Source organism: Salvelinus fontinalis, unplaced genomic scaffold, assembly GCF_029448725.1.
Source record: "Salvelinus fontinalis isolate EN_2023a unplaced genomic scaffold, ASM2944872v1 scaffold_2582, whole genome shotgun sequence".
NCBI classification, from domain to species: domain Eukaryota; kingdom Metazoa; phylum Chordata; class Actinopteri; order Salmoniformes; family Salmonidae; genus Salvelinus; species Salvelinus fontinalis.
The window spans coordinates 1-11114 of record NW_026602791.1 but is presented as its reverse complement, the minus strand read 5'-3'; the positions used below and the strand labels follow the sequence as shown (position 1 = coordinate 11114).

General features: G+C 43.6%; 3 protein-coding genes across 3 annotated transcripts; 2 read left to right on the top strand and 1 right to left on the bottom strand.

Moving 5' to 3' along the window:
* Nucleotides 1-41: 41 nt before the first annotated feature.
* LOC129850977 (polysialoglycoprotein-like) lies at nt 42-983 on the bottom strand. The gene is made up of 4 exons (XM_055917119.1): nt 910-983; nt 671-736; nt 434-515; nt 42-297 (listed from the first exon to the last, which is right to left on the bottom strand). Exons 1-4 carry the CDS (start codon nt 968-970, stop codon nt 282-284), a joined length of 225 nt encoding a protein of 74 aa, XP_055773094.1. The 5' UTR covers nt 971-983; the 3' UTR covers nt 42-281.
* A 415-nt stretch (nt 984-1398) lies between these two features.
* On the top strand, nt 1399-2628 carry LOC129850979 (uncharacterized). Its single transcript, XM_055917121.1, has 3 exons — nt 1399-1796; nt 2113-2200; nt 2379-2628. Exons 1-3 carry the CDS (start codon nt 1449-1451, stop codon nt 2561-2563), a joined length of 621 nt encoding a protein of 206 aa, XP_055773096.1. The 5' UTR covers nt 1399-1448; the 3' UTR covers nt 2564-2628.
* Nucleotides 2629-4033: 1405 nt separating this feature from the next.
* Nucleotides 4034-8358, top strand: LOC129850978 (2-hydroxyacyl-CoA lyase 1-like; the record flags this gene model as incomplete). Its single annotated transcript, XM_055917120.1, is given in 10 exon segments — nt 4034-4306; nt 4640-4744; nt 4854-4894; nt 5196-5276; nt 5440-5512; nt 5700-5777; nt 5950-6044; nt 6357-6469; nt 7193-7328; nt 8253-8358. Coding segments are annotated over 10 exon segments (879 nt in total), but the record flags the coding sequence as incomplete, so codon positions are not given.
* Between the last annotated feature and the right edge of the window lie 2756 nt (nt 8359-11114).

Genomic DNA, 11114 nt, shown 5'->3' with positions numbered 1-11114 from the left:
CGTCGTCAGACGGGCCGGTCGCGGAAGCTTCAGAGGCCGCGTCGTCAGACGGGCCGGTCGCGGCAGCTTCAGAGGCCGCGTCGTCAGACGGGCCAGTGGCAGCTTCAGAGGTAGCGTCGTCAGACGGGCCAGTGGCAGCTTCAGAGGTAGCGTCGTCAGACGGGCCAGTGGCAGCTTCAGAGGTAGCGTCGTCAGACGGGCCAGTGGCAGCGTCGTCAGAGGACAGGTTATCATTTGCCAGAGAGCTACCATGGTTTGGAGAAGCTTGGGATTCTACGTCATTAGTCTCGAAATACTCTAGAGAGAAAACAAAGAAACAGTTGGGTATTCTACAGCAACACAGCTGTTCTACACGTTCTAGGCCAAATTGCTATTCGAATGTTGAGCAACATGAACCCAACACAGATTTCAAAGTATATGTTTCAGGCCGTACCTTCTGTCTTGTTTAGCGTCAGACCCTATGGATCGGAGCAAGGCCAGGGCATGCACAACGGAGACGTCATTTGATGACAGCTCTGAAAAACGTAGGTTAAGGTACACAAGCAAAATCAAAGGGTTTGACAACATTATTTAGACAACTAAGTTACTCTATGGTGTTGAATGAGTGTCAAACACAGCAGCACCATATACACAGTACAAAGCTAGAAGGGTTGTGGAAAGAAACACTTACCTCCAAGTCTCCTCTGCAGAGAGACTTGCTCTAGCTTCTGGGACTTTCCAACAGGGTAACAAGAAACTGAGGAGAAAGTTAACAGAAGTTGAGTTGACACAAAAGACCTACATATATTAATAATAGCAGATGACCAATGCGGAACAAACAGACAATAAAATTTTAATCTCCAACTGATAAAGTTGAGCATATTTCCCAAACAAATCCCTTCAATCCAAATAAAACATTAGTGAACCAACCTTTCACAACCCCCACAGTCACCACAAAGAGCAGCAATTCTCTCACACCTCCCATGATCATGAAAATAGTCTGTGTTATCAACAGGTAATGTCTTCACATGGCCTGTATGAGGCTTATATAGGCCACTAATGACCGTTTACCTGACAAACATGACTTAACGATCAATTAACATGCTTGATTGAGGTGTTACATTCAGATAGAAATAGACCATGTAGAACATATGTTGATTCAATCTTTTCTACTCCATATATTGCGTTTATATCTGTAATGTTTAACCCTAATGGTCTCAGCTCAGCAGTAGAAAGAAGTAGGCCTAATTATTTTAGGTGTAATATTCAAAGATATTAGGGGGAAATAAACACTGTACCCAAATCCACTTTTTACAATGTTCCTGGGAAATGGGTAGGCCTCCACCATATAGTCCTCCCAGTTTTACAGCTGAGTTATACATTGCGTTTTATGATGTTAACTTTGCAGGGTGCGTCCAAAATGGCACCTTCCATGTTTAGTGCACTACTTTTGACCAGAGCCAGACCCTATGGGCCCTGTTCAAAAGTTGTGCACTATAAAGGGAAGAGAATGCCTTTTGGAACGCAGTGACTGCTTTCCATTGTTGCGTCCTCTTCTCCCAGTTATTGTACCCAGGTCAGTCACACCAGCTTGCTCTTCTTACTTAGACACCAGCAATGCCGCAAGTGACATCACTCATGGTGTTGTGGCTGACATTAATGATACTGAGGAATTCCCTGCCAGGGGCCTTAGCCCGGCTGATGTAAAGGCTGACGGCATGGCCCGCCTTCCCTCTGCCAGAGGGGAAAAGACTAAGAAGAACAGGAAGTGGCGCTTCCTACCCAAAATTGGCAAGATTCCAAAGATCAGGATGAAGGTAGGGGGCTCTGGTGTTGAAATGTACCCTACAGATTCACTACACCCCTATTGTCTCTCAGCATTAGAACAATGCTGTTGTCATTGTCTTTAGGAGGTTGAGTGAGGCCGCTGTAATACAATCCTAATACACATGGGAGAGAGTCAATGCCTGTGTCCCAAATTGCACCCTCCTCCCTATATAGTGCACTACTTTTGACCAGAGCACTATGGGCCCATGTCAAAAGTAGTGCCTTACGTAGCCAATAGGGTGCCTTTTGGGATTCATGCCATATATTTTACACAGGCTCAGTTGTCCTGATGTGTTTTGTCAACAGCTGTTCAAGACAAAAGGGGAACCGAAGAGCCACCCTGAACAGGATGCGCTGCCTACCAAACGTCTCAGAGAGACTCGTATTTCACAGAGTAAGTGATAAGCATCGATAATGTCATATTGATGTATCACCCTATGGCCAGCTTGTTAAAACAGTGACTACAGATACAGGTGGACAGACAGGCAGGCAGACAGACAGACGGATAGACAGGCAGACGGACAGACAAACACACACGTTCATTTTCTGATTATGAAATATTCTTATCACAGATGCTGAGTGTGAGGTTCCAGAGGTTCCATCCACTTCCCCACCCAAGGAGGACCTGACAACCACACTGGCCCCTGCTCCCCAGGAGTCCCAGTCCCGTAAACGCCCTCTCATAGTCAGGGTGTTACGAGCTATCTCCAGAGCCGTCTTCAAACCATTCAGAGGAGCTTTTGGGAAGAAGAATTAGCCAAATGCCTGATTTTATTACTATTTTAATCAGAGCCTTTATTTAATAAAACATTACTGCATTGATTTCTGTCTATAGTAGTCTTACTGTTTGTGCAAGATAATGGTAAAGTACTTCAAACCACATAGTCAAACGTATTTATAGTGAATTACTGTTTATGATTATTGATTGTGGAAATCACATTTTAATAGAGAAAAGATGTCGTCACATATAAAGACAGACATATAGGAGAAAACTCCGTAGACCATTCACATGATCAAGCCACAACTAAAGCCATGAATGGATCAGATGATTCTACCTTTATTTCAACAAGGAACACAGACTGATACCAACGTCTCTGTTACAGCTGGGCCCTGCATGTTACACATTCAGTTAAGCTACAATGATTAAGAAACTACACAAGACAAACAAAACGATCACAGATAACACAAAAATAAATACAGCAGCAGATTATTACATTTACACATAGGTTATTCCCCTAACAGCACAAGAACTTGCATTTCCAGAAACAGTTACAAGCAATACAAAAATAAAAATCCTCCAATAAATATTTAAAATGGGCAAGGGGGACAAGTGTCTCAAGTTTAAGTTAACAGGGAAAGGCAGCCATACCCAACTTTATGTAAATTGCATGGGCCTCAAGTGTAATCCATGCTTGAGACCTGGTTTTAGGAATTCTAATTCTAATATTGATGAGTGATGATAAATAAGAAGGTAGTTTATTCAGAAATGCTTTATAGACAAACATGAGAGCATGTTGTTCTCGTCTCACGGACAGCAATGTCCAACCCACATTTTGATATAAAACACAGTGGTGAGTTCTGTAGCTAGCACCCATAATAAACCTAAGTGCTCAATGATAAATAGCATCCAGCGATTTAAGTGTTGATGCCGTAGCATGCATGTAGATAATATCCCCATAATCTATAACGGACATAAAAGTAGCTTGCACAATTTGTCTTCTATTTGTAGAGGACAAACATGTCCTGTTTCTATAGAGGAAGCCTAGCTTGATTTCTAGCCGTTTACAAAGTTTGTCAATATGCATTTTAAAAGACAGTTTATCATCCAACCATATCCCTAAGTATTTATATGCAGAGACCTGATTAATTCGAGAACCATCTAAGCTTATAAGTGCAAGTGTATTTTCAACCAATTTTTGACACTATTAAAAATCATAAAATGTGTTTTCTTTGCATTTAAAACAAGTCACTTGTTTTAAATTTTGTTTTAACAATTTTAAAACAAGATGAACAGAGAACAGTTGTTACACTTTCTATGAAGCCCATATCTATAATGCATACACTCAAGTCATACACTCATAATGACTTCATTGAGTTAAGTATAAGTGCAGTTAGAAACACATAATGAGACCTTGTTATGTATTTATTGCAATAAAAACAGAAAAAGGCCACTAGTTCATACATATTCATAACTACTATTGTACGGCTCATGTGATTGGCCCTGAACCCGGAAGTCGTATAAACGGGTCATGCTTTGGGCAGCAGTGCCAGAAGTCGTCCAGTCACTCAAATTTGAACTCTGTGGAGTAAGTGGTTATCGAAATATCTATCGATTGCAGCTACTCATATAATGCATTTTGTAATGGGGACAAAAACAAATGATTTGCAAGAGATCTAAAAACGACGTATAAGCTATTGAGTATCACGAACAGATTTCTGGACAGTAATAATGGAAGATGTGACAGGCGCTCAGCTCGTTGCTGAGGCACTAAAAGCTCAGGTGAGATATGTGCAATTTATATAAAATAGTATTACACTGTATAACGGTATTGCTACGATTTGGTAAATAATATATTAGTCGCTGATCATGTCCTTGGCAGTGACAATGTAGCACTAAGAGTTGTGAAAGTGTGTCAAAGGTCATTGCACTGGTATAGCGAAATATTAATATTGTTGTAGCAAAACATTTAAATGTTTATGTGGATGTTTGTTAACATATGGAATAGCATATGTTAACACCCCTGTTGATGTATGCCAAAGTGTGTGTCAATGCAAAGAACATCTAAACTACACTGTAACAATTCATACTGTATCTACATGTATCTCTCTGCAGAATGTAGAATATATGTTTGGAATAGTTGGTGTTCCCGTCATTGAAGTGGCTATGGCAGCTCAAGCCTCAGGAATCAAGTATGTGGGAATGCGCAATGAACAAGCCGTAAGCCACCTTTTTATTTGTATGAAATCAGAATCTTCCCATTACATTTTTTATGTGAATTGGTTGTGGGGACACCAGTAATACTGATGTGGTATGTGTCATCCAACAGGCTTGCTATGCTGCATCTGCTGTTGGTTACCTCACTGGACGGTAGGAGGATTGTCATTATAAGAGAGCTTTAGAGATACTGTCTCTCCTCTCTGAAATCCCTGACCTATGTCGATACATTGTTAATGTGGAAAACAACCCGTCTGCCTAGGGAGACTACTCTCTCCATACAATACTAAACCAGCTCTCCCCAAATCATGGGATATTAACTAGCCATACACAGACTTGTGTGTGAGGGTTAGTTTCATAGCTGTTTTACATTGCTAATTCTGTCTGTCTCTCTGTTTGTCTTCCTCTCTGCTTATCTTCCTGTGTGTTTGCCTGTCTGTCTGTTCCTCTCTAGTCCAGGGGCTTGTCTGGTTGTGTCTGGACCGGGACTCATCCATGCTCTTGGTGGAATGGCCAACGCTAACATGAACTGCTGGTATGTTAGAACTCTACAAACAGAAGGCCCTTCTACTCATGTTCAGTGGTTCTTCCTTTCAAAAGAAGGGATGCTATCCTTACACTGCAAAAACTGATCTGAGGACTCCAAACTAACTCCGCTTGTCAGTTGATGTCATTGTGTGACACCACTCTCTCTGTAGGCCTGTGATTGTTATTGGAGGCTCCTCCGATCAAAACCAGGAGACCACTGGGGCGTTTCAAGAGTTTCCACAGGTACTAATTCAACCGTGAGGTTTCTGACTATTGAACATTAGGGGGTGGTTTCCCGGACACAGATTAAGTTTAGTCATGGCCTTAAAAGCGAACTCAATAGAGAACCTCTGTCCAGGAAACTGGTCCTAGCAGTTTAATTGCTTATAGAGGACATCATTTGTTATTTGTGGTCCTCTTTCTCTGTCAGGTGGAGGCGTGCAGACTGTACAGTAAGTTCTCAGCTAGGCCCAGCAGTCTGGATATGATCTCCTCAGTGATAGAGAAGGTATACAGTCTCCTCTGACTCACTCTGTTTAGTCCTCTTCATATCATTTGGTATCACCTGCAATTGTCTGTTTTCTGACCTCTAATTTTCCAGCTTAGCAAAGTAGCTTAAGTGTTTCAGAAGAACACAGCCTTAATTGATTCTGAATGGAAGGGTGTTTGGTCTGTCTTAGGCAGTACGCACTAGCATGTATGGACGTCCCGGTGCTGTATACGTAGACATATCTGGGGACATGGTCAATGCTAAAGTGGACAGGAGCAGAGTCAGGTTGGTGGCTATCACTGTCTTTCATCCATTTAAAATGTATACTAATGTGTTACTGTTGAATATGTATACCTCTGACTTCACATCACCATAGTCATGTAGATTTTATTTTGTTTTACCTTTTAACGTCTGAAGTGAACAAGAAATTACCAGATTTTGTTAAATTAGTTTGAAAATATAGCACTATATCAAAGTATTCTCATCAGAGAATAGCAATAAGCCTAGATAGACCTTCATGATTTATTTACGTATGCAATAAAGTTGATAGGTAACATGTTTAATGTTTGACCAATTCTTTCCTATTTCCTTTGTCAGAGAGGTGCCCTGTTGTCCACCTCCTCCAGTGAGTATGGCTGACCATATCGCGATCACAGAAGCACTGGCTGTCCTAAAAGGAGCCAAACGGCCTTTACTCATCATTGGGAAAGGTAGGCCAAGCGGCCTTTACTTATCATTGGGAAAGGTAGGCCAAGCGGCCTTTACTCATCATTGGGAAAGGTAGGCCAAACGGACTTTACTTATCATTGGGAAAGGTAGGCCAAGCGGTCTTTACTCATCATTGGGAAAGGTAGGCCAAACGGACTTTACTTATCATTGGGAAAGGTAGGCCAAACGGACTTTACTTATCATTGGGAAAGTTAGGCCAAACGACCTTTACTAATCATTGGGAAAGTTAGGCCAAACGGCCTTTACTCATCATTGGGAAAGTTAGGCAATGCTTTTTAATAGCCAAACCCAGAACTAAAATCTTGTGGAATTGCGTCAGGTACTTGATTCAGTTCTGTGGGGAGATATTAAGAGAAAGATACTAACGTGACTTGTGAAGTAGTTGCCGCGTCCCAGTCTGTTGACAGACGCTACTACCAGTTATGTTACGTGTGTCTGTCCAGGAGAGATCCATAGCCAGCTGAAACGCACTGTAACACCTGTAGCACTGTACCAGGGTTCAGCTGAAAACAGGACCACGTTCAGTAGACAAAGGTTGTGGACATGATTACTCATTCTACCTGTCAGAGAGGCATGTTTGTTCTACATGTTATATTTTTATCTGAACATTGCACAACGTTGTGTTCAGCTTAATGCATCCCAGCTGGGAGGGTCAGTCTGTTGATATCAGTGTGGCGGTGCCCTCTGTCTGTTTCCCTCTGCAGGTGCAGCCCATGGAAGAGCAGAGGGGGCTCTGAGGGAGCTGGTGGAGGGGTGTGGCCTGCCCTTCCTGCCCACCCCCATGGGTAAAGGGGTGCTGCCTGACGACCACCCCAACTGTGTTGCTGCTGCCCGCTCCAGGTCAGCCACTCCTTCTCTCAGCTGGCATCATATTCATGTACAGACGTTTGACTGTATAAGTAGGACCAGGATGAACAGACCAGGAGAACTCTGGGCCTTGCTGAAATCCCTACCTATAACTAGTCTCTTTTCATCACATTTTGTTTAATCTGTTTCTGTTCTTTTCCCTGCTCTCCTCCTCCTCTCTTCCTAACCCTCTTCCTCCTCTCTTCCTATCCTCCTCCTCTTTTCCTATCCTCCCCCTCCTCTCTTCATATCCTCCTCCTCTCTTTCTATCCTCCTCCTCCTCCTCTCTTCCTAACCCTCCTCCTCCTCTCTTCATATCCTCCTCCTCTCTTTCTATCCTCCTCCTCCTCCTCTCTTCCTAACCCTCCTCCTCCTCTCTTCCTATCCTCCTCCTCCTCTTTTCCTATCCTCCCCCTCCTCTCTTCCTATCCTCCTCTCTTTCTATCCTCCTCCTTCTCTCTTCCTAACCCTCCTCCTCCTCTCTTCCTAACCCTCCTCCTCCTCTCTTCCTATCCTCCCCCTCCTCTCTTCCTATCCTCCTCCTCTCTTTCTATCCTCCTCCTTCTCTCTTCCTAACCCTCCTCCTTCTCTCTTCCTAACCCTCCTCCTCCTCTCTTCCTATCCTCCTCCTCCTCTTTTCCTATCCTCCCCCTCCTCTCTTCCTATCCTCCTCCTCTCTTTCTATCCTCCTCCTCCTCCTCTCTTCATAACCCTCCTCCTCCTCTCTTCCTATCCTCCTCCTCTCTTTCTATCCTCCTCCTCTATTTCTATCCTCCTCCTCTCTTCCTATCCTCCTCCTCCTCTCTTCCTATCCTCCTCCTCCTCTCTTCCTAACCCTCCTCCTATCCTCCTCCTCCTCTCTTCCTATCCTCCTCTCTTTCTATCCTCCTGGTTCTATGGTCTTGGTGTGGACTGCAGAGCTCTGCTCCAGTCTGATGTTGTGGTCCTACTTGGTGCCAGGCTCAACTGGATCCTGCACTTTGGCATTCCCCCCAGGTTTGACCCCCATGTAAAGGTCATCCAGGTAGGTCAAAGTTCACCAGTAGGGTTGCTTTTAAATTTTATTTTCAGGATTCCAGATTTTCTGCTTATTATGTTCTGATTTCTGGAATCTTTCAACAGGGATTTGTGGGAATTTTGGGAAAGTTGCCATAAATTTGCAACCCTAGTCACAGGTCATGATGTAGTGTACTGCAGTTCATTATAACCAGGTATAAATGTCTTTGAGTCAGTCTATTGGATTTAGTCTATTACCTATATAGCTTCTCTATAAGTCTGTTGTGGTCTCTCCAAATAATGTCATTGCTGTCATAGTGCTGTACAGTACATCTGTAAGGTGGTGTGGTAAATGGCCAATATACCACGGCTAAGGGCTGTTCTTACGGCTAAGGGCTGTTCTTGAGCAGGATGCAACGCAGAGTGCCTGGATACAGGCCTAAGCCCGTGGTATATTGGCCATATACCTTAAACCCCAGAGGTCCCCTATTGCTATTATAAATTGGTTACCACATCATTCGAACAGTGAAAATATTTTTTGGGTCATACCCATGTTATACAGTCTGTTATAACCCGGGTGGTTTGAGCCCTGAATGCTGATTGGCTGACAGCCGTGGTTTATCAGACTGTATACCACAGGTATGACAAAACATGTATTTTTACTGCTTTAATTACGCTGGCAGCCAATTTATAATAGCAATAAGGCATCTCAGGTTTGTGGTATATGGCCAATATACCATGGCTAAGGCCTGTATGGTATATTGGCCATATACCACACCCCCTTGGGCTATATTGCTTAAATATACAGTACCACAGCTTTAACCCAGTCAGCATTCAGTGCTCGAATCACTCGGTTTATAAAAGGGAACGCTATGTATATATACACTGCTCAAAAAAATAAAGGGAGCACTAAAATAACACATCCTAGATCTGAATGAATGAAATATTCTTATTAAATACTTTTTTCTTTACATAGTTGAATGTGCTGACAACAAAATCACACAAAAATGATCAATGGAAATCAAATTTATCAACCCATGGAGGTCTGGATTTGGAGTCACAGTCAAAATTAAAGTGGAAAACCACACTACAGGCTGATCCAACTTTGATGTAATGTCCTTAAAACAAGTCAAAATGAGGCTCAGTAGTGTGTGTGGCCTCCACGTGCCTGTATGACCTCCCTACAACGCCTGGGCATGCTCCTGATGAGGTGGCGGATGGTCTCCTGAGGGATCTCCTCCCATACCTGGACTAAAGCATCCGCCAACTCCTGGACAGTCTGTGGTGCAACGTGGCGTTGGTGGATGGAGCGAGACATGATGTGCCAGATGTGCTCAATTGGATTCAGGTCTGGGGAACGGGCGGGCCAGTCCATAGCATCAATGCCTTCCTCTTGCAGGAACTGCTGACACACTCCAGCCACATGAGGTCTAGCATTGTCTTGCATTAGGAGGAACCCAGGGCCAACCGCACCAGCATATGGTCTCACAAGGGGTCTGAGGATCTCATCTCGGTACCTAATGGCAGTCAGGCTACCTCTGGCGAGCACATGGAGGGCTATGCGGCCCCCCAAAGAAATGCCACCCCACACCATGACTGACCCACCGCCAAACCGGTTATGCTGGAGGATGTTGCAGGCAGCAGAACGTTCTCCACGACGTCTCCAGACTCCGTCACGTCTGTCACATGTGCTCAGTGTGAACCTGCTTTCATCTGTGAAGAGCACAGGGCGCCAGTGGCGAATTTGCCAATCTTGGTGTTCTCTGGCAAATGCCAAACGTCCTGCACGGTGTTGGGCTGTAAGCACAACCCCCACCTGTGGACGTCGGGCCCTCATAACACCCTCATGGAGTCTGTTTCTGACCGTTTGAGCAGACACATGCACATTTGTGGCCTGCTGGAGGTCATTTTGCAGGGCTCTGGCAGTGCTCCTCCTGCTCCTCCTTGCACAAAGGCGGAGGTAGCGGTCTTGCTGCTGGGTTGTTGCCACTGAGAAGTGGTCTGTGGTCACCACCTGCAGAACCACTCCTTTATTGGGGGTGTCTTGCTAATTGCCTATAATTTCCACCTGTTGTCTATTCCATTTGCACAACAGCATGTGAAATTTATTGTCAATCAGTGTTGCTTCCTAAGTGGACAGTTTGATTTCACATAAGTGTGATTGACTTGGAGTGTCACGTTCCTGACCTATTTATGTTAGTTTGTTATGTGTGTTAGTTGGTCAGGACGTGAGGTTGGGTGGGCATTCTATGTTTTCTGTTTCTGTGTTGGTTTTGGGTTGCCTGGTATGGCTCTTAATTAGAGGCAGGTGTTTGGCGTTCCTCTAATTAAGAGTCATATTTAGGTAGGCGTTGTCACAGTGTTCGTTGTGGGTGATTGTCTTCCGTGTCTGTGTAATTGTTTGCGCCATACTGGACTGTATACGGTTTGTTCGGTTTGTGTAGTCTAAATGTCCTATTCGTGCGTTCTTCTTGTTTTATGTAAGTTCGTCGTATAGGTCTGTCTTCACCGTTTTGTTGTTTTGTTAGTTTATACAAGTTCGTGTCTTTGTTAAATAAATATGTGTTCAAACTTCGCTGCGCCTTGGTTCCCTCAATACTCCTCCTTTTCGGGCGAAGAGGAGGAGGACCGCCGTTACATGGAGTTACATTGTGTTGTTTAAGTGTTCCCTTTATTTTTTTGAGCAGTATATATATATATATATACATACATACATATATATATATACATACATATATATATATATATATACATACATACATACATACATACATACATACATAC